Source organism: Eleutherodactylus coqui, chromosome 7, assembly GCF_035609145.1.
Source record: "Eleutherodactylus coqui strain aEleCoq1 chromosome 7, aEleCoq1.hap1, whole genome shotgun sequence".
NCBI classification, from domain to species: Eukaryota; Metazoa; Chordata; class Amphibia; order Anura; family Eleutherodactylidae; genus Eleutherodactylus; species Eleutherodactylus coqui.
The window spans coordinates 212,623,088-212,648,312 of NC_089843.1; the positions used below are offsets into that span (position 1 = coordinate 212,623,088).

The 25,225-nt window shown below is 44.6% G+C and overlaps 1 protein-coding gene across 3 annotated transcripts in view; it reads right to left on the reverse strand.

Moving 5' to 3' along the window:
• FRAS1 (Fraser extracellular matrix complex subunit 1) overlaps nt 1–25,225 on the reverse strand; it is a 489,520-nt gene that overhangs the window by 145,030 nt on the left and 319,265 nt on the right. For 2 of the 3 annotated variants that reach the window (XM_066574335.1, XM_066574334.1), the window contains 6 exons: nt 24,362–24,514; nt 21,326–21,469; nt 16,527–16,673; nt 9,395–9,535; nt 3,494–3,634; nt 2,210–2,350 (listed from right to left, as the gene is read on the reverse strand). In XM_066574335.1, coding sequence (XP_066430432.1) covers nt 2,210–2,350; nt 3,494–3,634; nt 9,395–9,535; nt 16,527–16,673; nt 21,326–21,469; nt 24,362–24,514 — 867 coding nt within the window. The remainder of the gene's footprint in view (nt 1–2,209; nt 2,351–3,493; nt 3,635–9,394; nt 9,536–16,526; nt 16,674–21,325; nt 21,470–24,361; nt 24,515–25,225) is intronic. The other variant, XM_066574336.1, reaches the window with a different exon arrangement.

Sequence of the window (25,225 nt, forward strand, 5' to 3'; positions counted from 1 at the left end):
CGCTTCCTGAAGGCGGGATTTATGAATCCCATAAGCAGGAAGTGATGTTCTATGAGTGCCTAGGACTAAACAACAGCGCAGACCTCTGAAGAGCGGCGTAAGGGATGTGAGCGAAGCCTGCTAAGTAAAATAAGACATTCCCTGAAAATAAGACCTAGCGATGTTTTGGGGCAAAAAATAATACCCAAACCCCAAAAAACGCCTCACAGAGATGTGTTCTTCATCATCGATTACAGTCAGATCATCAAGAAAGTAATCATGGCTATGCCAAAATTCAACAAAGTGTCGGTAAACCCTTCACCGAATTCATCTGTTTGGTGGCTGACCTTGTTGCTGTGAAATTACATTACAATTTGCCTACAATATTCTAAAACGTACCGGACATTTCAGAAAACTTTTCGGAATAAGCTGTCATGTGTACATGAGGAATAACTGTATTTCTGGTTATTATCCACTCTGTAGGCTGCATATCTACTTGTCAGTTCTCTCAGAACTCATGAGAGGAGCCTGTTGTCCTGTTACCTCCTATACACTGTACACATAAAGCTGCAGATTCTGCTCCCTAGCTCTTTGTAGCACATACAGAAACATATCATCATCTCGAAGAACACTAGAGAAATACTGAGCAGTGAATATGTAATTTCAGTAGCTAAAAAATAGTAAACAGTCAATTATGAACTTCAGGCATGTCAGTGTGTGTCTCTGCTTCTTTCTTCATCCTTCCCTCTGCTGTCTATACACTTCATTGAACAGTATGACATATCACACTCTCCCATTTACTTTTCTGCCATCTGCCATCTCCGGTAAAGGAAATAACATCACTTGACTACAGGCATTGGACAGCAAGGTAAGTACTTTAAAGTGATTTTTCAATACAAAAACGTCATTTTAGGTAAGTAGAGTAGATTGAACTTTGTGTACTTATCACACTGGCTATCATGTGAGCACAAGTCATTTCAAAAGGTAGTCACCATTTAAGGTGTGTGATTTATGCCTGTTTATGACCAATGATTACCTCTACGTCCAGAGAGTCTGAGCTAGAAGACTGTTAAAGGGGTTTTCCCGCGAAAGCAAGTGGGGTTATACACTTCTGTATGGCCATATTAATGCACTTTGTAATGTACATTGTGCATTAATTATGAGCCATACAGAAGTTATACACTTACCTGCTCCGTTGCTAGCGTCCTCGTCTCCATGGTGCCGTCTAATTTCAGCGTCTAATCGCCCGATTAGACGCGCTTGCGCAGTCCGGTCTTCTGCCTTGTGAATGGGGCCGCTTGTGCCGGAGAGCTGGTCCCGCATCGTCATCGTAGCTCCGCCCCGTCACGTGTGCCGATTCCAGCCAATCAGGAGGCTGGAATCGGCAATGGACCGCACAGAGCCCACGGTGCACCATGGGAGAAGACCCGCGGTGCATCGTGGGTGAAGATCCCGGCGGCTATCTTAGTAAGGTAAGGAAGAAGTCGCCGCAGCGCGGGGATTCGGGTAAGTACTAAATGTTTTGTTTTTTTTTAACCCATGCATTGGGTTTGTCTCGCGCCGAACGGGGGGCCTATTGAATAAAAAAAAAAAAACTGTTTCGGCGCGGGACAACCCCTTTAATTTCAGTAGAAATGGAGGTTTGTAGCAAACAACATTCTATTTTATGAATTCAATTATTACACATGAAGATTTCTCTATCCTGGAGCAGCACAAAAACAAAAAAGAACTATATAAACTGGGTGCCGATGACCAGTGATAGACAATTGACCATACCACGGGTATTCCACACTTTTACTGAAGACCTATCCTCAGTTGACCAGCAGAGGTCCACCACTCAGGAAGGATCGTCGACGATCAGTTGATCTTCCAGCCTGCTGTCAGTGCAGTGGGCCAATCATTCTCATCATTGGAATCCGAAGTATAATAGTCGGCTTCACTCCCATTGAAGTCAGTGAGGGCTAAGCCACCTAGTACAATTTTGGTTTTGACCCTAGCAGGATGCGTAATAAGCTGCTTCCCTCCCAGTGATTTCAGTGGGAACTAAACCTGCTATTACACTTCCGAATCCGACCCCGATGACGACCTTCAGCCCGCTGCGCTGACAGTTGGCCAGACGATCAGCTGATTGGCCAGGGTGGCGGACCTTCACCGATACACTATAGTTGACTTATCCTGAGGATAGGTCATGAATAGTAAAACAAGGATTAACCATCTTTTTATTCCTCACCTTCACATTTCCTTGTCTTCGAATTCCCTGTGAATCCGTGTCCACAATGAGGCACACAGAGGTGATTCTTTAAAAACATCCTTTTGTCACATATTGTGCACTGCTGAGAGCCGTCACACTCCAGACATCCAGGGGGGCAGGCTAGAAATGGAATACGATAAAAGTCCTTAGATTTCCACAGCATTTTACAAGTCAAAGGGACCATAAATAACATAGGGCATTGCATACAGTGTAGCTCAGCAGACTTGGGCCGCTCTCACACATGGGCGCGGCAAAGCGCCACGATTTTATTTCCATTTTCTGTGGCAGGTTCCTGCAGCCGACAGCGTCTTTTAACGCACCCCATCACTGTGACGGGTGATGAGGTGCACTAAACGGCAAAAAACAGAGCAGACAGCGCTCGAAAACCACGGCGCTAGATGACACTGTCCAGCATCGCGATCGGATGTGTGTCCTACAGATCCCTATTGAAGTCGCGTTATACAGCGATCACTGCGGCGCTCATAACGCTGTAAAACGCGCCGGTGTGAGAGCAGCCTTAGAGTGGTTTCACAACTGCGTCGGGGATTATGGTTTCCTGCTCTGATCGGTGAGCAGGAAAAAGGGGAATTACTTGGCCAAATGGCTCCATCTTGGGAAGGAACCAAAGCAGCGCCAAATGAACCCCATTGACTATAACGAGGTTCCGTCAAGTTTCCGCTCAGCCGCCCGGCTTTTAGCGTTTTTTTCTTCTGGTATTCTGTGCCGGACTGTAACGACTGTAAATGCAAATGTTAAACCACCCTTAGGCCTCATATCCACGGGGAAATTATATTTAGCAAATCCGCGCGTGAAAAAAAAGCGCAAATTCGCATCCCATAGGAAAGCATTGACCATCCGCGGTTAATTAAATCGCCGCGGATGGTATTTTAAGTTATTTGAGGATTTCACGCACGGAAAAAAAAAAAGGCGACATGCTCCATTTTAGTGCGGATGACGCGTGTGCGCATATCTCAACTAATCTCCTGCATGAAAAAAAACCCAATTATAGTGCATCTGCAGCAGATATCCACGCGGGACTGATTTTCCCAGTGGACATGAGGCCATATGTTGTTGTGTGTGTAGGGCTAAACAAAAATTCAGAAAATAGTCAAAAAATTTCCAGGAGAAACTACGGAATCCCGCTGCAGAATCCATCTCTGCCAGCAGCAACAGCGGATTCTGCAGCAAATACCCGCCCTGAGCAGGAGCCCTAAATCAAAGTTAGCAAAGAAACAATGTATCTAATGGCTAAGATTCACTTACAGCTGCATCTCCGGTCAGAGTGGGACGCATGCTGCTGCTGACCGCAGTCCGCGACGCACTGTCCGTCCGACAGGTAAAAGGGGGCTTTACACTGACTGCACTGCTTGAGATCAACACAGAATTGACAGTGGATTCCGCACTCTGCAACATATAAAGACATTACCATGTATAACAGTCCGCTCTGCCAGGGAGGAGAGGACACAAATATCAACTACTATGAGGATCACATGGAGCTGTCCTGAGGGCATATCATTTAGGGACACTTGCACAGCACCTGCATTACCGCACATGCTAACATATATAGTAAGCTTATGTATTGCATACATCATATTTCATTGGTGAATGATATGGAAAGCCAAAATGTGAAACCAACAGTAGCACTAGGGTGCAAGGCACTGCAAAACTGATGGGGCCTGACTTTAATGGGCCCTTTAAACTAGTTAAATGCAGAATGAAGCCTGATCTGGCACATGGCTCTTACTATTGTAGAACATGACAACGGCATATGGTTATTACTAAAGCACACGGCGGATATATTCACAAGCAACACGAAAAAAACCAAGGTGGGGAGGAGACAAGAACAAAAAGCATAATAAAAAGTGATAAATATACAAGTAAGAAATGGCTCTATGAGGAGGATGTTAAGATGAGTGAAAACTATAGAGCCGAGGAGAAATGAGAATGTAGATGACAGTGGGGCGCATTAATATTTATATGGGAAATGATGATGACCTGATTATCTCATGGCCAGGCAGGAAGCGGGGAAGGAAGAAACACACTGCAAAAGGTCATCAGCGAAGAGTTAATAAATAATGGATCGTCAGCCTGGATTATATCTGCAGGAGGTAAAAACGGTCATGAATCTTGTATTTTATGTTTATTCCTAAAAACAGAGCTCGGGAACATCTCTGTGTAGTAAATAAATTCATGCAAATTCAATTTCAAGCGTGTTGGCGGCGCAGAAGACATCGCTCTAGTTGTCAATGAAGGAGAAAGCCATGAAATGATGTGGATGCGAACCGCTGGGACTGGAAATGAAGGGAATATTTAAACTCATTAAGGCAACACCAATTATTCTGATTTATGCCTTTACTATATGTTTGCTCACTGTGGGGGTCTGAGCAGAAGACTGTTAATTTCAGTAGATTAAAAGTAAAAAATCATGTTATGCATTAATGGCCGGCGCACACGACCGTATGGCAATACGCTGCGTAAAAATAGGGAACTGCGTATTGTTGCGTTTTTGGCTGTGCATGAACGTATTTTATGCACGCTGACATGCACTGGTTTCCTCTCTTTTTTTTTTTTTTTACTTTCTTCATATGCTTCCTAGCAACATGCGTAAAAACGGTGTACCTACGCAATGTAATTGTGTGGAATATAAGGCAGCTAGGGACATAGAAGAGAAAGAGAGGTTGTGGTCTGCCACAAAGGAAGAAGTTGTCAGGTATATAAGATAACTGAAGGAGGAGTGTTCTGGCACATATGAGAGCAGAAGACATAGTGGTCTGGGATAGAAGTATAAAGTAATTAGGAGGGCAAGGGGAGAAAAAGTTATGTCTTCACTGAACAATTACTAGCTTTTAACTAGAAAGGATGGATTGCCTTAAAGGGGTTCTGTCACTAAAAAAGAAAAATGCTCTACTTATCTATTCCTCCCCCCATCAGTCTACTTATCAGATCTTCACCTCCCTTATCTTCTCCTGCCTCCTGCAGTCCAGGGGCTCACTTCACCTCCAGCTGCCTGATTCTTCTCCTTCCTGTGAGGTTACGTACATTTGGTTGGCAGTCTGCCAATGTACATTACATCACAGCTCACAGGCCAGCAGGAGGACTGCCTATCTTCTTCAGAGATTGCTCATGCCACCTATCTCTGAAATAGATTACAATTCCTTCCTAGGCAGTGAAGCTACAGCACAGGGATGTGACCTTCACTGACCCAGCCGGAAGGAATTTGTGATAACCAGCCCTCATAACAAGCTGGGCCCAGCCTGCAGTGAGCTGACCTGGGGCACTGGAGAAGCTCAACTATGAGAGGAGATGTGATAAAGAGACTGACAGGGAAGGAATAGGTAAGTTTAGATAATTTTTTTTTAATGACAAAACCCCTTTAACCCTTACAACAGATCCATGCTATGGAAACTAGGTATGTGCCTCGTGGATAATGGATCATGTTAAAGCGGAGATCAAAGAAAATCAAATGGTTCAAATATAGTAAAAATAATTAGTATATTAGTAACATTGCCTGCATTTCCTGCAGAGAACTCTCCCACACAGATAGGAAAAAAAAGAAAATCCCGCCTACACTATTTCTGTTATATGGCTGCTACATACACATTAACTATAGGAAATTCACTTATCTTCCTGTAATCCCTTCAATAGGCAAAAAAGCAATTTGGGAAATCATATTCTCAAATCTGCCATTAAATCACCAACAGCGGCAACTTGAGAGCCACACTAAGGAAGAAATCAGGCTGATGAGCCGCTGACACAACAGGCGCCGATCCCGACTACACATGGGATATCCACTACACATGGGATATCCTCAGCATGAAGAAAGGCCAGGCTGATTTTCTACAACAAAATGACTAAACCCAGACATGACATAAAAAGAACTTGGCAAATAAGCACACATTAGTTAGAGCGTATTAGTGTGTCCGACACAGCCATGATAATCGACATACAAGGAAAGGTATATGTGTCCGTATAGTGTCAGGAAGAAAATCACACTGATTAATGCCGCTCTGACAAAAGCGTATGCTCACTGCGTATCACGCACACTGTTTTTGAGCATGTAATATGAAGTACCAACATCCCAAAAATTCTTATCGCGCCTCTAAAATAAACTGCAGCATGTCCTATCTTGTCGTGTATTATGTGCGCATACACGCCAAGACAGTGTATGGGGATTGGCGGCATCCACCATGTACGCATCTCATTGCGTACGTACTGTGTGCAAAAGGTATGTGCGTGGCACGCAGCTAAATACGGTCGTTGAGCCCGGCCTAAAGCACGGATTACATAACACTCTGAATCAAGTTGTACGAACCATAATCAGTTAAAATCTAAAGATGAGCGAGCATACTCGTCCGAGCTTGATGCTCGTTCGAGTATTAGGGTGCTCGAGATGCTCGTTACTAGAGGCGAGTACCACGCGATACTCGTCTCAATTAAACGAGCACTGACCATTGAATTCAATGGAGCCGGCAATACAGCCGGCTCCATTGAAAGCCATGGGCTGCCGGCGAGCGCGGGATGAATTTTCGGGAAGGGCTTAAAAATATAAGCCCTTACCTGAAAATCATCCTAAAATGTGTAAAAAAAAAAAAAAAAAAATGTATAGTCACCTTTCCGCTGCAGCCGGAGTTCAGCCGCGGCCGGCCGGCAGTTCTCCTGAACTGCTTTCTGTAGTATTCAGCAGGTGGGGATTTAAAATCCCCGCCTACTGAATGAGCTGCCTCTGATTGGTCACAGCCTCACCAATCAGAGGCAGCTCTCACTCACACCCATTCATGAATTCATGAATGGGTGAGTGCTGCCTCTGATTGGCTCAGCGCAGGGACCAATCAGAGGCAGCTCTCACTCACACCCATTCATGAATTCATAAATGGGTGTGAGTGAGAGCTGTATCTGATTGGTGAGGCTGTGACCAATCAGAGGCAGCTCATTCAGCAGGCGGGGATATTAAATCCCTGGCTGCTGAATACTACAGTGAGCAGTTCAGGAGAACTGCCGGCCAGACGCGGCTGAACTCCGGCTTCAGCGGAAAGGTGACTATACATTTTTTTTTTTTTTTTACACATTTTAGGATGATTTTCAGGTAAGGGCTTATATTTTTAAGCCCTTCCCGAAAATTTATCCCGCGCTCGCCGGCAGCCCATTGCTTTCAATAGAGCCGGCTGTATTGCCGGCTCCATTGAATTCAATGGGCTAACATCGTTCTTCTCTGCCACAGCTGTTACAGCTGTGGCAGAGGAGAACGATCTTTATGCTGACAGTGCGGGGGGGCACTCTTGCCGCTATTGTGGCTTAATAGTGGGACCTGTGAACTTGAGATGCAGCCCAACATGTAGCCCCTCGCCTGCCCTATCCATCACTGTGTCGTTCCCATCACTTTCTTGAATTGCCCAGATTTTCACACAAGGAAACCTTAGCGAGCATCAGCGAAATACAAAAATGTTCTGGTCGCCCATTGACTTTAATGGGGTTCGTTACTCGAAACGAACCCTCGAGCATCGTGGGAAGTTCGACTCGAGTAACGAGCACTCGAGCATTTTGGTGCTCGCTTATCTCTATTAAAGTCTCAATGAGTTTAACGCACCACAATGCACTGTAGTAGTTTGCTTTCTAAGGGTGACTACCCACTAGCGTTTTTTTTACGCTCCAAATTCGCTGCATTTTTTTTTTCCAATTGTCAATGGGACTTTCTGATGTTAAAAACGCAACGCACCAAAAACGCAAGCTGCATTGTGTTTTTAACATTAGAAAGTCCCATTGACAATTGAAAAAAATAACGCCACGAGTTCGTAGCGGAAAAAAACGCTAGTAGGTAGTCACCCTTACACGGTTGGGTTTTTTTGTTTAAAAAAAAGACCAACAGTTTTAGTGACAGTCAAAGCCAAAAGTGGATCCAGTATCAAGGAGAAGCATACAGAAAACCTTTTCCTCGTGTTTCCCATATTATTTGAATTCACTTCTGGTTTTGACTCAAAAACCTATACAAAGAATTTCTTAAAAACACTCATTAAAAAAAAAAAAGCGTGTAATCACTAATCAACTAAAGGCCCATTTACATGAACAGATAAGCTCAAACATTGCTCAAAGGTCAGTTTGAGCGATTATTCTGCATAAAAAATTATTGGTATTTAAGTAGCTACTCAGCTAGTTAAATACTAATTATGCATGTTAATGAAGCCTTCACTAAATGCAGTTAATAGCCCTAGGCTATTATCTGCGCTCAGATCCTTTGTTCTCCAGGGGAAAACAATGCTATCAGCACTCCCTGTGGAGAACTACTGATAAAAGTGAGTGATGATTTTTAGGTGGGCTTGATTTTTCCGATCACCTAAAAGTGCTCGAAATGCAGGTGCCCCGCGCCCATTTACACGCACCGATTATTGCTAAAACAAATCGCCAATTAGCAAATTTTTAGCGATAATCGTCCAGTGTAAATAGGCCTTAAGGCAGTCAATGTCTCTGTAGATTTGCATAGACAGAGTACTTGTATATATTTTTTGGTTCTTACTAGAGATGAGCGAGCGTACTCGGATAAGCACTACTCGCTCGAGTAATTTGCTTTATCCGAGTATCGCTGTGCTCGTCCCTGAAGATTCGGGTGCCGCTGCGGCTGACAGGTGAGTTGCAGCGGGGAGCAGGGGAGAGCGGGCGGGAGAGAGGGAGAGAAAGATCTCCCCTCCGTTCCTCCCCGCTCTCCCCTGCAGCTCCCCGCTCCGTGCCGGCACCCGAATCTTCAGGGACGTGCACAGCGATACTCGGATAAAGCAAATTACTCGAGCGAGTAGTGCTTTTCCGAGTACGCTCGCTCATCTCTAGTTCTTACACAGTCGCTGCCAACTATTTTCCCCATAGGGAAACTCTAAGGTCATTCTTGGGTTACCTAATGCTGCAATTTGACTTCAAATCACAGGTGACTCTGCATGGCCAGGAGGACCTCGTTATTGGCCTTCTATGACATTATCCCCAGTGTGTGAGTGTTTGACCATCTCTTCACACGGCTGTGGGATATGTTGAAGTTATATACGAACACCAGGAAATAACACTACAGTACTTAGAATCTGCCCCAACTCCCTCCTATAAGTAAATCGCTATAGGAAAAAAAATATTTAAAATTCATAACAGTCAAAAAGTTCAGTTCCAAGAAAAAAGTGGCTAGACACCAACCTCTACAAGTGTCTCCATGCTTGTAATATGAGGGGGGGCAGTGCTCGACACAGCCGCCGTTATGTAAGCTGTAGTGCTCCATGCACTGCAAGCAGTCCGTCTTCAGGGGGCCTTTGCATGCATTGCAGCTCCAATCGCATTCTGAAAGGATAAACATAGAGGTCACACCAAAAAAGTGGAAATCCACGAGATACTCAAATGACAACAGAGTGAATGAGACGGGTGGGGGTTATATTCCAATTGTATATACCATACATGTAGAGATGAATGGCACATAATGGGTACGATGCAGAACATAGAATGTGTAAAGATAATACTAGAACACGGCCAGTGAGTAAAGTGAAATACAGCTGCGGCATTTTTTGGTTAAATGGGTTTGTCCAGGACTAAAAAAAAAAAAAGGCATCTGCTATTTTTCTAGAAACAGATCCACGTCTCTCAGTGGGCCGTGTCTGGTCTCATCCTCATTCAGGGGAAGTGAGCTGAACTCTGATACCAGATACTGCGACGGACAGATGTGCCACTGTAGCTACAAAACCAGCAGACACTTACTTCTAGTCTTGGACAAACCCCTTTAATTAAAGCTAAGAGGTCTAACAAGCTAGTATTAACCCCTTGAGTGGCACGCCCGGAAATTTTCCGGGACGACCTCCACTGCCGATAGTGATATAGCCCGGAAGATTTCCGGGCTATGTATCACTATGGGAGCTGCAGAGCACAATGCCACAAGCTGTGACAGTGTGCTCTGCCTGCACTCTCCCACAGAGAACAAAGCAAGGGCTTTGAAAAACCAGCAGAAGATATTGCCGATATGTCGGCAATCTCCTGCTTTGTTTACAGGTTGCCATAGAGACCATCGGCTTGTCAGAAGCAAGCCGATGGTCTCTGTGGCAGGGAGAGCTGGTGCTTGGCTGTCAGAGGACAGCTAGGTACCAGCTTTTACAGCAGAGATCAGAGAAAACCTCTGATCTCTGCTGTGCTAACCCTTTACATGCTGCAGTCTATGTGACTGCAGCATGTAAAGGGCTGTCACTGCAGCATGTAAAGGGCTGTCACCATCGGACCCCCAGAATGTGATCACGGGGTCCTGATGGGTCCCTGTGGAAGTCCCCTAAAGGGACAAAAAAAAAAAAAAAGTAAAAAAAAAAAAACAAAAGTAAAAAAATTATTAAAAATTATAAAAACACTTGTCTCCCTTAACTTTGTAAAAAAATCAAAAATAAAATCACACATGTGGTATCCGTGTGCGTCATAATGACCCAGAGAAGGACGTTAATACATTATTCAACCCCTTAATGACATGGCCCCTTTTTTTCTTTTTTCCCCATTTCTTTTTTTCCTCCCCCCTGTTTAAAAAATCACAACTTGTCCCGCAAAAAACAAGCCCTCATATGGCCATGTCAATGGAAAAATGAAAAAGTTATGGCTCTTGAGATGCAACTGCAAAATTAGTTGAAATTCAATGATTAGACCATTTAAAAAAACCTGCCCTGGTGGGCACGACAGGGTGGTAGGAAACCCGCCACTCAAGGGGTTAACGGAGTTGGGACAGAAAGTGTTCTACTCTGACAATAGAATACCAACCTGTATCCGGCGGCATTTCAGAATGAACACTACTTGAAGTTTGCCTGTTTGACTCGGGAACAGAGCGCTTGGGTTAAAGCGGCAGACCATGCCGGGCTCTCCCGCTCTCCCCGCCCCGAGGCATGAAGAATGATAACTCCTTCCCCTGCTTGTGTATAGGGACAGAGTTTGCCGGTCACCATGCTGCAATCAGAGAGAAGCCACTGTGGCCCACCTCTTATACTTGAGAGCTCCGCTCCGAAGTCAAACAGGCAAATGTCAAAGTGTGTTCATTCTGAAATGCAGCAGGTTTCAGAGTAGCACTTACCAGTGGGCGCTGTCCGTGGTTCATGCTGCCCGTCGTTCGGACAGCATTTACTCAGTGATAGGTTCCCTTTAACAAGTCCCACACCCCCGCAACAATTAATAATTTGCACTTTCCAAAGGTAAGTTTTTTTCCAGACTGTCCTCCACAGTAATGCTAATGAGCAGCACTGTCCCCCACAACAAAATGAATAAGCCGCACTGTCCTCCACGAGTTGCATTGTCCATCCCAAGAAAATTAACCCCTTAATGACGCAACTTTTTTATTTTTCCCTTATTTTCGTTTTTTCCTCCCCTCCCTTTTAAAAAATCGTAACTCCTTTATTCATCCATCGCCGTCGCTGTGTGAGGGCTTGTTTTTGCGGGACGAGTTGTATTTTTCAATGGTGCCATTTAATGCATCATATAATGTGTTGAAAAACTTTTTAAAAATTCTAAGTGGTTTAAATTAAAAAAAATAAACAAAATTGCCATCTTTCGGCGCATCTTGTTTTTACAGCGCAACACAAACGACGCGATGACTTTATTCTAATCGGTCAGTGTGATTACTACGATACCAAACTGGATATATATATATATTTATTTTTTGTTTGCTGTACTACTTTTATTTTTTTTTAAAGACATTTAATTTTTAAAAATTATTTTCTGCCGCCATCTTCTGTGCGCAATAACTTTTAATTTTTCCATCGACCTTGTTGTGCGAGGGCTAACTTTTTGCGGGACATCCTGTAGTTTGTGTTGGTACCATTTTGGAACACATGCGACTTTTTGATCACTTTTTATTGCATTTTCTCTTGGAGGCAGAGTGACCAAAAAAGTGCATTTCTGGAATTCTTTTTTTTTCTTCTGAAGACGGTCATCGTGCGCAGTAAATAATGCTTTACTTTGATAGATCACACTTTTACGGACGCAGGAATACCAAATATGTATTTTTATTTTAGGATTTAGATTCTTTTATTTAAAATGAGGCAAAAGGGTTTTTGTTTTTTTTTTACCTTTTATTACTTTTTTTTATACTTAGTAAAACTTTATTGATCTTGTTTTTACTTTTTCTTACTTTTCCTTTTTTTTTAGTCCCCGGAGGGGACAACAACTTGTGATGCTTTGATCGCTCCTGCAGTATGATGTAATGCTATGACATTTCATCATACTGCTATCCAGCAGCTACCCCACAAGTATGGCTTGATACGCATTCTGCCAGGACAGCCCTGGGGTCTTTCAGAAGGCCCCCGGCTGCCATGACACCTGCACGTCTCCCTGCGATCTCATTGCGGGGGGGGCGTATGGGACCCCTGAACATCGTTCGGGGGATTTAAGTGCTGCTATCAGAATTGACAGCGGCATTTAAAAGGTTAACAAATCCGATCAGCTGCTGCTGTTGCCACCAAGTGTCAGCTGTAAGAAATAGCCGGCGCCCGCAATGTATGAACAAAGATCACCCCGCGATCTCTCTTCATACAAACCCCAACGCTGCAGTATGTCCTATAGCGGGTTAATAAGCTGCACTGCTCCCCACAGTAATTACAAGATGTACTAAAGATGATAGAAAATACTTGGAAGGAGCCGTATTTCTGCACATGCTAAAAAGCAGTGACCAAGCATGTATTCATGTACTACTGTATACATTATATATGTGATACTACATAGTATGTTGTAGGGGGATGCATGCAGCATGGCAACATGATGGCGCACGAGGCAGCGGTCCGCTCCAGCCGACTCCGGGATACTATCATCTCTATGAACCATTGGCAGCCTGCAAGAGTAGACTTGAAAATGTCACCTGTTCAGGTGTAATATTCATTCAGGCGTTCTCTACATCTAATCTACTGCCAGCAACTTAACCCCCAGCCTTTGTGAATACGAGGAGCAAAAACAACACAAAAGATTTCCCAGAAAGGAATGGAAGCCGGATCCCTCGTCTTCAATAATACAAAAAAATTTATTCAAGCATGTTCTTATTCCACAACTAATCCAATGTAGGTAAAGTAATTGAAATGTGTCCTCCGGAGCTTCGCTCGTCCTTACAGCTGTATCCTGATCCATTCGGCATGTTCCCGTCCTGTAGTAATTCCCACCTGTAGCTGTCTGATGAACCCTGCACCGGGCAGGAAGGTATCCACGATAGATAGGAATGAGATTGTTCTAAAACAAGTAACTTTGACAGATGGAGAAACCAAACTTCCAACTTTAAAAAAGTCCTGTCATTTTGCAACTTTTAATTCTTTATTTCACTGATATTCCTCCAGGCTACCAAGTGGTCCCAATAACAAGGGGGCAGGTCACCCATTCACTTGAATGGAGCTGTGTAGCAGTTTATTGCCCTGTGGGTTGCCAGGAGAGCTGCTGCAAAAGGAAAACCAGTAATTTCATTTTGGGGATCGGTGAGGGTCCCGGCATTCAGGAGATCCCTACCAATAGAGAAGTTATTGCTTACCTTACAGATAACCAACTCTTCTCCATTTACCCCTCTTTTGCATTCTCCCTACGAAACTGACCTTTCAGACACAGTTCCTGCCACACTCCATGCACCCCAATGCACTTCATAACTGTACATACAGATAATAGCTGGTGACTGGCTGATGACGTATATGTTCACAGAACAAGCTCTGCTCATATATTGTACGCTCTGGTGAGCACGGCCCTCACCCCTATTGGTCACCTTGCTTATTGATTTAATATTATATGTAATGTGTGATTCCGTCTGTACATGGACTTGCTGATTTGTAAAGTGCTGCGAAATATGTTGCCGCTACATAAAGATTATTATTATATGCCATCACTTAGTAAAGTGGGAAAACCCCACAAACCAGACAGAGGCATCTAAGATGATTGCGATCTTCTGACGGTATCTTCAGCAAACAATAGCGTGTAGACGTGCCTGTACGTGCTTCCATTATGTATAGGATTCATCGACTCAACTGCTTGTTCGACTACAGCACTTCTACACGTACGCCAATCATTTAATACTGTGGTGGATTTCAAATCGCAGCCACATAGCAAAAGGCGTGGAGAACAGCGGCAACAAGTGATTCGCTTATCTTAGGATCAAAATTTTTAGCACACCCAGAGAATTACCATCTAAAGTCTGTTAGAGCTCATTCACACGAGTGTATGCGCAAAACGCTGTGCATATTACCGCTGCGTGAGCCGGCTATCACTGCGCAGGGCAGCTGGGCATAACAGCATATCTCACACATACTGCTATGTGCAGTGTGACTACTTTTTTTTTTTTTCTCTTTTAACCCTTTCCAATCCACTGCCTGACCTCTAAAGACACTATGATTTAAGGCTGTACTAACTCCGATGTTGGAAGAAGTCCGTCGGGGTTCTCTTACTGTATATTGCCAGCCTCTCTGCTGTCGGAGCCTATCCAATGTGTTACCTCATGCAGTACTGGCTTTAGCCAGCAGATAGCGCCGTTGTATAACGGCAGAAAATGAGTAAGCCCCCTAGGAAAACCAGGATACCATCTGGATTGGAAAGGAGTACTTCTCTGCTCTGTCTCTAAGTGGCATTGCTTATTAAATGCCAAACATATGCAATATAATAGCTTATGTGAAGAGTTATTATGCGCCCATAGAGAACAATGGACTCTATTGCACGTAATACGCAATAAATGGAACATGCGGCTTTCTTTTTTTCACACGTGTTATACACAATGAATAAATGCTAGTGTGAGTGGGGCAGGAGAAAATCAATGATCTGAATTGGCGCAAAGTACTGTGCATTATATGCGCATAATACGCTCATGTGAATGAACCCCAGGCACCTGAGGCTAAGCACTACTTCTTTTTCACAGCCACCTTATAGAATAAGTATGCTGGCCTAGAATTGGATAACATTGGACTAAAAATTTAGTATAAAGAATGGACAGTACGGAAGAGAAACAGAACTGTACGCATTTCTGCGGGATTTCATTAACCCCTTGAGTGGCGGGTTTCCTACCACCCTGTCGTGCCCACCAGGGCAGGTTTTTTAAAATGGTCTAATTATTGAATTTCAACTAATTTTGCAGTTGCGTCTCAAGAGCCATAACTTTTTCATTTTTCCATTGACATGGCCATATAAGGGCTTGTTTTTTGCGGGACAAGTTGTGATTTTTTAAACAGGGGGGAGGAAAAAAAGAAATGGGGAAAAAAGAAAAAAAGGGGCCATGTCATTAAGGGGTTAAATAATGTATTAACTTCCTTCTCTGGGTCATTACGACGCAGGGATACCACATGTGTGATTGTATTTTTGATTTTTTACAAAGTAAAGGGAGACAAGTGTTTTTATAATTTTTTAAATAATTTTTTTACTTTTTATTTTTGTCCCTTTAGGGGACTTCCACAGGGACCCATCAGGACCCCCTGATCACATTCCGGGGGTCCGATGGTGACAGCCCTTTACATGCTGCAGTGACAGCCCTTTACATGCTGCAGTCACATAGACTGCCGCATGTAAAGGGTTAACACAGCAGAGATCAGAGGTTTTCTCTGATCTCTGCTGTAAGAGCTGGTGCCTGGCTATCCTCTGACAGCCAAGCACCAAGCTCTCCCTGCCACAGAGACCATGGGCTTGCTTCTGACAAGCCCATGGTCTCTATGGCAACCTGTAAACAAAGCAGGAGATTGCTGGCATATCGGCAATATCTTCTGCTGGTTTTTCAAAGCCCTTGCTTTGTTCTCTGTGGGTCTGTGCAGGCAGAGCACACTGTCACAGCTTGTGGCATTGTGCTCTGCAGCTCTCATAGTGATACATAGCCCGGAAATCTTCCGGGCTATGTCACTATGAGCAGTGGAGCTCGGCCCGGAAAATTTCCGGGCGTGCCACTCAAGGGGTTAAAGTACATTTTAACGCCCCCGGCTCAATTTATTCCACAATCTGAGTTCTCTGAAGTCGGACATACTGCATTTCCCTGCTCTAAAATATTTTTATACCACTACCTAATTAAAACTGACAGCTTTTGTTTTACAGCACTAATATCATGGCAGCGCAAGATCTGACAGGCACGCCGGAGATAACCGCAATTAAGGACTTTGCACCTACAGTATGTTAAAGTTAATCACCATAGACAGACAGAACCAACTTTCTAAGTGGAAAAAGATTGAAAAATCTAAGGCTGCGTATCGTTGGGCACTCAACAAGAAAATGTTCATTCCTGCCGAGGTTTCAGGACATATTGGGCTGTACGTTTTTGGTGTTTTTAAGTGTTTTTGTACATTAGGTAAATGTATGCTTGGTGTATTGTTATGTTTTTTCTTACCTTTGCATGTACCACTGGTGTAATCAAGATAATACTGCTGCGTGCAGCTCTCATATTGACACTCTCCAAATAGCAAAACCTTCTTGGGATCTCTACAGGCTGTGCACCCTTCAGCTGAATCACAGGTTAAACACTGGCTGCTGCATGCTGCATAGAGAAAAGCGTACAAAAGGTCATGAATATAATAAATACACACACTGAGGCATAAATATTAAATCCATCTAGGTAACATATATAATGGATATTTTAATGGCCCACTGTACTTCCAAAATATAGACAGAGAGACCGTGTTATGCCTGGTCATGGCAGGTGGCATTCTCTATCTCCTCCTCCTACCACAGGGCATGGCCAATATAATGTCTCATGTATTGTCTATACCAGTGATGGCGACTAGAGATGAGCGAGCATACTCGCTAAGGACAATTGCTCGAGCGAGCATTGCCTTTAGCGAGTACCTGCCCGCTCAGAACAAAAGATTCAGGTGCCGGCGGTGGGTGGGGAGCAGCGGGGAGAGCAGGGGGGAACGGAGGGGAGATCTCTCTCTCCCTCTCTCCCCCCTGCTCACTCCCGCAACTCACCGCTCCCCCACGCCGGCACCCGAATCTTTTCTACCGAGCGGGCAGGTACTCGCTAAGGACAATACTCGCTCGAGTAATTGTCCTTAGCAAGTATGCTCGCTCATCTCTAATGGCGAACCTTTTAGAGACTGAGAGCCCAAACTGCAAACCAAAACCCACTTATTTATCACAAAGTGCCAACATGTCAGGGGGGCGGGGCTTATCATGACGTATGATTTGACCTCCATCGTTATAAAAAGGGACAGGGCCACTTAAAAATAGACAGCGTGCAGATTTTGACTGCTTTTTGGATGTGGAAATGCTGCAGAATTTGCCACGGAAATTTCTGCTTAGGACATTTTGCAGCATTTCTGCCATGTGTAAACAGCAGTATTAGTGACATCCCACAGTGGCCCCTGTAGTAATAGTGACATCCCACAGCAGCCCCAGCGGTAATAGTGACCTGCCACAGTGGCCCCAGTAGTAATAGTGCCCCCCTGAGACCCATATACTTACCCGCTCCTCCTCATGGAAGCGCCGCCGCTCCTCTGTCCGGCGCTGCTAGCAGCGCTGATCCCGGGTACACGCTGTGAGGTCAGTGTGCTGCCGGACGCCTCCGCCCCCTCTTCTATTGCGGAACCTAAGAGGAGACATCAGGGGAGGGGGGGAGGAGGATCCCGGCTGCACACTGATGTCACAGTGTGCACCGGGATCAGTGCCACTAGCAGCGCAGCTGAGTGAATACCGGCAGGGGATCCGCAGCACCCCTGCTAGTATGCTAGTATTCACTAATGTGGTGAGCGTCTGCTGGCGGCGCATGCCAGCATGAATGGCTCTGCGTATCGCCACCACTGGTCTATAGCCTACGCCACTTCTCCTCTCAATTTCCCTTGAAGAGCCAGCACGTGCACCCAGCTTTCTAGTTCCCAACAAATTCTGAAAGGTCCTGGTCTATTTTTGGGCTACTCAGTCCATCACTAGGTGCCTGAGCAATCAGTCACTACTGTGCAAAAGCTGCTAGTATGTTTCCTATTTGATCTTCTGGTAACAGACTCATGCCCGAAGCACCCAGCTTTCCTGAATTTTTCCATTTCTGATCCTGACTTATTTATCAATTACGCATTTCTCTGTCCATTGCCTGCCCGTACCTTCGACCTCTTTCTCAACTATATGAGATATCCACCTATCCTGACTCTCAACCATGCAAGTTATCCAATAGCCCTAACCTCAGCTTATTCCTCGAATACTGCTTTGTCTACATCCTCCAATATCACTTTATGGAACAGCCAATCAAGTGCTACCTCTTAACGGAGACTATTTTTGCGGTAACAGTCTGTAGTTCCCTGCAGTCAAGACCAGATCCCGATAAGGCCGCCTGCACACGGGCGGAAATCCCGCGGCGGTATTTCCCGCGGGATTTCCGCCACTGAAAGTTTGCATAGCAGTGCATTACAATACGTACTCCTATGCAGACGGCCGCGGTTTGGCCGCACGAAATCTTGCGCGGCAAACAAACCGCGGCATGTCCTATTTTTCTGCGGGGCTCGCACTCACCCGGCCGCCGGCTCCGGTCTGTGCATGCACCGGCTGCGCGGCAGCCGGCACATGAAAGAGCCGGGGCCGCCAGGCGCGGGTGAGTACGCGCTCGTCCCTGCAGGCTCTCGGGTCGGGTCCCGCGGCGAGAATTCTCGCTGCCGGATCCGACCCGCTCGTCTGCGGGCAACCTAAGTGTGGTGAAAACCAGGGAACCCCAGGTGCGTCCCATGAATCTAGCTCCAAGTCAACTCAGTTCTGTGGCCCAATGGATCCACATCCACTGCCGTGACAATTAGATTTGGGGACCAAATGATGTTGTTCTTGCTTCCGATTCTGGCCTTAACTACATTATTATATCACTTCTAAAAGAAGTGCTTTCACTTGGAGTCAAGATTTTTCATCTTAAGAACTCACCTCATAAATCAACCCAAGAATGACTTCCTTTTTACTGTAGCCAAGAAACACACTTAACAATTATCTCCAGTCACATAGCAAATACAATTATTGAAGTCTTTCATAAGTCATCCACCGGCAATCTAAATCTTTGCTGAGACTGGCTGGCTGTGATGAATTTCATAGTTTGTCTTTCACTGCTGTTAAGACCTGGCTGTTCCTCTTGTATTCATACTCCACATTTCACAGTGCCAATCTAAAGGTATTCCAGAACTAATAGGTCATGGAAGGACACGGCTGTATAAAGAACAAACCCCAAAAAGGTGGCTCAGTAATAAATAGAAGTCATTATTTCTGACAATAGATTGTACTGTTTTCGGAACGAAAAAATAATGTTCTCAGCAGAATTCATTTCCCAGCTAACAATACTTTTCCTTCAGGTGACTTCAGTAAAGGACAAAGTTTAAGTTGTTTTTGAAAAAAAAAAAATTTTCCGTTTTTCTCCCGTTTTCCATTGTTGCTTGCTTCAGATTGGTAAGCGGAAGGGCAGGGGTCATTTTTCTTGTATAATTTTTGAAAATAGTAAAAAGATTTTAAAAAAAGTCGAAGAAGTTCGCTATGCTTTCCATACAGTTAAAGGGGTTGTCCCGCGAAACAAAGTTGGGGTATACACTTCTGTATGGCCATATTAATGCACTTTGTAATGTACATCGTGCATTAATTATGAGCCATACAGAAGTTATTCACTTACCTGTTCCGTTGCTGGCGTCCTCGTCTCCATGGTGCCGTCTAATTTTCAGCGTCTAATCGCCCGATTAGACGCGCTTGCGCAGTCCGGTCTTCTCCCTTCTGAATGGGGCCGCTCGTGCCAGAGAGCTGCTCCTCGTAGCTCCGCCCCGTCACGTGTGCCGATTCCAGCCAATCAGGAGGCTGGAATTGGCAATGGACCGCACAGAAGACCTGCGGTCCACCGAGGGTGAAGATCCCGGCGGCCATCTTCGCAAGGTAAGTAAGAAGTCACCGGAGCGCGGGAATTCGGGTAAGTACTATCCGTTTTTTTTTTTTAAACCCCTGCATCGGGTTTGTCTCGCGCCGAACGGGGGGGCTATTGAAAAAAAAACAAAAACGTTTCGGCGCGGGACAACCCCTTTAAATAATTGACATAAGGCTCTTTTAGTATTCGCATCGGGGCTGCGAGGAACACACAGGACAGCAAGGTTCAATGCCTATTACGACACAATCACTTATCTTTTAAAGTGCTTTGTGCTAATGCATGTAATTTACCAAGATGTCCTCCACTCTAGTGTAATAGAGCTCCCATCGAGACGCACAGGTCTAGAACATTCTCACTAACTCACTCACTGAGTCCATTAACATTTAAAGGGGTTGTCCCGCGCCGGAACGTTTTTTTTTTTTTTTCAATAGCCCCCCCGTTCGGCGCGAGACAAACCCGATGCAGGGGTTAAAAAAGAAAACCGGATAGTGCTTACCTGAATCCCCGCGCTCCGGTGACTTCTTACTTACCTGGTGAAGATGGCCGCCGGGATCTTCACCCTCGGTGGACCGCAGGGCTTCTGTGCGGTCCATTGCCGATTCCAGCCTCCTGATTGGCTGGAATCGGCACGTGACGGGGCGGAGCTACGAGAAGCCGCTCTCCGGCACGAGCGGCCCCATTCAGAAAAGAAGAAGACCGGACTGCGCAAGCGCGTCTAATCCGGCGATTAGACGCTGAAAATTAGACGGCACCATGGAGACGGGGACGCCAGCAACGGAACAGGTAAGTATATAACTTCTGTATGGCTCATATTTAATGCACGATGTACATTACAAAGTGCATTAATATGGCCATACAGAAGTGTATACCCCACTTGCTTTCGCGGGACAACCCCTTTAAGTATAATGTAAGAGCAAAATCAGAATGGAACCGTTCCCCGTTTATTTCCGTAGACTAAATACTGGTCCAGTTATGCTCCCACAGCGGCGGGGCTCCGAAGAACAAGGGGCTCTGATACAGTTTAGTAAATACTCTACTTTAATGTAGAAACAGAAAACAAATGAATGAGTAGTACGACCGCAAGGAATCAGTACAATCCTCTGTTTTCGCTCTAGACTAATATGACGCTTCACGTTCGGAACGGTCAGGAAAGTCGGCGCATAGAATTTAATTGCATTTTCATGAACTTTCCAGGTAACTGGGATAATTGCTCTGTATGACTCTTAAGATAAATGACACTGTCACTACTGGAAGCACAAGATATTACTGTAAAAAGCCAACAATTTAACACTACTTCATGCCAAGACTCCCATACGTACCTTTGCATACATTTCCATCACGGTAGTATCCGTGGACACATGACTGTGTACACATTCCCCTGTGAGATAAAACAAGGCCGTCCTCACAGGATGTACATGAGTTCAGGCCTGGGCCGCTGCAGGTTTTACAGGACAGGTGACAACCTGTAGGAAACACAAGGAATTCACCACAAGGCAATCCCAGACACAGGAAGACAAAACAGCTACTTAAAATGACTGTAGGAAATGTTTCCAGTGTGACATCTCATTATTAGGATTCCTTAAGTTCATGTATCTCTCTTCTCTCTGTATACAAATATTGTGCACAATTAAATACATATAGATGATAACCCTAACTTTCAAGATGGTAAATCACATCCTGTTCTCCATAGATGGCACGTGGGGGGTGGAGGGGAAGGGGGTGGGGGCGCTGAAAGATGTGGCTGGTGTGCGTTCTAGAACAGTCCTCCGAGTATGTACCCTTTTTGATTTTCTTCATTCCCCTCCTTTTAAATTTTATGCAATTTCAAAGGTATGTTATAAGCATAAACTCATTGAAAGTGACTGGGCTTATACGTTTCCTTCTCAAATGAAGACAAAGGGCCTAATAACTAACTTCTATGCTCTTTTTCGCCCAAAATTAAAATAGGACTCGACACCTCGGGGGCTCGCGGGCTGGAAATACAGGACTCCCAATTTGTAACCAACCTTTATCCTCAAGACTTGAAGCACAACACAAATTTATACCTTCCATTTCCTACTGGGAAATGACCCTAAAAATAATGTATCAAGGATACTTCTTTCCCTAAAGAAACATTTACACGGCGAGAATTTCGAATCCAACCTGTTCCAGATGTGGGAACGCAAATACGGATCACTTCCATTGTTTATGGACATGCCCCCAAATTTATTCTTACTGGCATCGAATTCAGGGTTTGGCTAAACCGCATTTTGGTATTGCACTAACACTGGTCTGGACTCTCTTTGATCAATGTCTTCATTCAGCCTTACGAACTATGTTACTATGTGGTTAATATGGGTGCGCCCATCCTTCATGGCAGAAAAAAAAAAATCCTCTTTCATATTTCTGCCTCGGCACTCAAAGCCATCTTGCAAAACCGTCTGGCGCTAAATGCCCCCAAAGTTTTTTAGTTCAGAATGGATTGGCTTGATGCTTCCCTATTGCAAAGAAGGAAGTGTTCAACAACTTTTTGACATATGGATGCCATGTCTCCATATCTTTCCAGCTCTTATCAGATCATGGATGAACAAATGTTTTCAAGCAACCACCTGCTATGTTGATTGTAAGGCGACAGGTACTATGCCTATAAAAACAAATACAATATTAGACCCTTATAGCTACTGTCGTCTCTCAGGGTTCGCCCAAGCTGCAGGATTTTGAGCTGCGGCATACTGAGGGCTTGAGAGACCTATGTGTCAGTTTTTCCCTTTAATCTTTTATTTTCCCTTCTTCGACTATTCATGATGGTAAACAGAACATTAAAGGGGTTGTCCCGCGGCAGCAAGTGGGGTATACACTTCTGTATGGCCATATTAATGCACTTTGTAATGTACATTGTGCATTAATTATGAGCCATACAGAAGTTATTCACTTACCTGCTCCGTTGCTAGCGTCCTCGTTTCCATGGAGCCGACTAATTTTCGCCATCTAATGGCCAAATTAGCCGCGCTTGCGCAGTCCGGGTCTTCTTCTGTTCTCTATGGGGCTCCGTGTAGCTCCGCCCCGTCACGTGCCGATTCCAGCCAATCAGGAGGCTGTAATCGGCAATGGACCGCACAGAAGCCCTGCGGTCCACCGAGGGAGAAGATGCCGGCGGCCATCTTCAGCCGGTAAGTAAGAAGTCACCGGAGCGCGGGGATTCAGGTAAGCGCTGTGTGGATTTTTCTTTAGGTCCCTGCATCAGGGTTGTCTCGCGCCGAACGGTGGGGGGGGGGGTGAAAAAAAAAAAAAAAACGTTTCGGCGCGGGACAACCCCTTTAATGGAGAATTAATGTCACATAGAAGGACCCACCATAGTATTTTGGTTTGAGGATCTTTAATGAATGGTAAATGGTACATCGATGATGTTTCTTTTGGTCTCTTGTACATCTTCTGCTTATTATTTGACAGAGAATGAAAGGGGTTGTCCCGCGCGAAACGTTTTTTTTTTTTTTTTTAATAGCCCCCCCGTTCGGCGCGAGACAAACCCGATGCAGGGGTAAAAAAAAAAAAAAACGTCCAGTACTTACCCGAATCCCCGCGCTCCCGCGACTTCTTACTTACCTTAGTAAGATGGCCGCTGGGATCTTCACCCACGATGCACCGCGGGTCTTCTCCCATGGTGCACCGTGGGCTCTGTGCGCTCCATTGCCGATTCCAGCCTCCTGATTGGCTGGAATCGGCACACGTGACGGGGCGGAGCTACAAGGAGCAGCTCTCCGGCACGAGCGGCCCCATTCGGAAGGGAGAAGACCGGACTGCGCAAGCGCGTCTAATCGGGCGATTAGACGCTGAAATTAGACGGCACCATGGAGACGGGGACGCTAGCAACGGAACAGGTAAGTGAATAACTTCTGTATGGCTCATAATTAATGCACGATGTACATTACAAAGTGCATTAATATGGCCATACAGAAGTGTATACCCCCACTTGCTTTCGCGGGACAACCCCTTTAAACCTAGTGTGACCTGAGAAATGTAATTTAGCTAACAAAGTATATTCTTACTATTTATTTTGACTTGTTAATTCAATGTCACTTAGTTTCTTCTTACAGTCTTTCACGCCCCCCTGGTTTTTTTCACCTCCCCCTTTCCTATGTTTATTGCTGCCCTCCTTGAGGGATATTGTTGTTATATTTGCAAAAAGTTTAATAAAAGCATTTTGCTAAAAAAGAAAAATATACAAATATATACAATTTAGTGCATAAATTCCAGTTGTTAAATCCGTATACCATCCTGCAACTATATTCTAATAACCTATGAATATAGCTGTTAAATATGACTATATTTATACCTATTTTTCTCCTGTTCTGCAAGTTTACATGAATGGGTCTTACCTTTACAGGTTCTGCCCTCTACGTAAAATCCAGCCGGACATTCTGGAAGGCAATGATCCCCCCAAAAATAGTATCTGGAGTATTGACACTTCAAGCACACGCTGCCGGTGTCATGCAGATTGGCGACACAATACTGACACTGAGGATGACAGTCTGATAAAAAAAAAAACACAAAAATATCAACACTATATTAAAGATGTGATCTCTGCAAACTGTAAAGCCACGGGAGATAGCACCTTTATAACTACAAATACAGGTCACATGGTATTTAATGTATTCATTACTAGAAGTAAAACACTAGGAGTACACTAATTAAAGGTGCTATTCATGAGTCTTCAATATGGCTCGATTACGATCGTCTTTCTGCAGACAGGAATATCATTGCAATTGTTAAAATGAAGAACTTTTTGGAGGTCCTTTACAAAATGCTCTAAAAAAAAAAAAAATCTGTACATAGTGGCTTAACAATAATGATACCAATTAATATCTTTGAAAACGTGTCTTTATTACCTTCGGCAACCAATCACGGCGCAGCTTTTATTTTATATTCTGCTCTCGAAAAATAAAAGCTGCTCTCTGATTGGTTGTTATGGGCAACAACAGTTTTTCTTTTGGACCGCTTTCTGAATCTGGACATGTCTAAGTCGCAGCGACGTTCCATTTTTTTTAATGTGCTTCACAAGATAATTATGTAATCACTTAGGCCTGTCTCACACATGAACGCGGCAGCGATGCTGCAGCCGACGCCGGCTTCTGGCGCCCCTCATCATGGACGCCCAAAAATATAACAGACTCTGCTCGAAAATCCAGCGGCTGCCTGATGTTGTTTGAGAAGCTGCATTGAAACAATGGAAGCGTCTGACA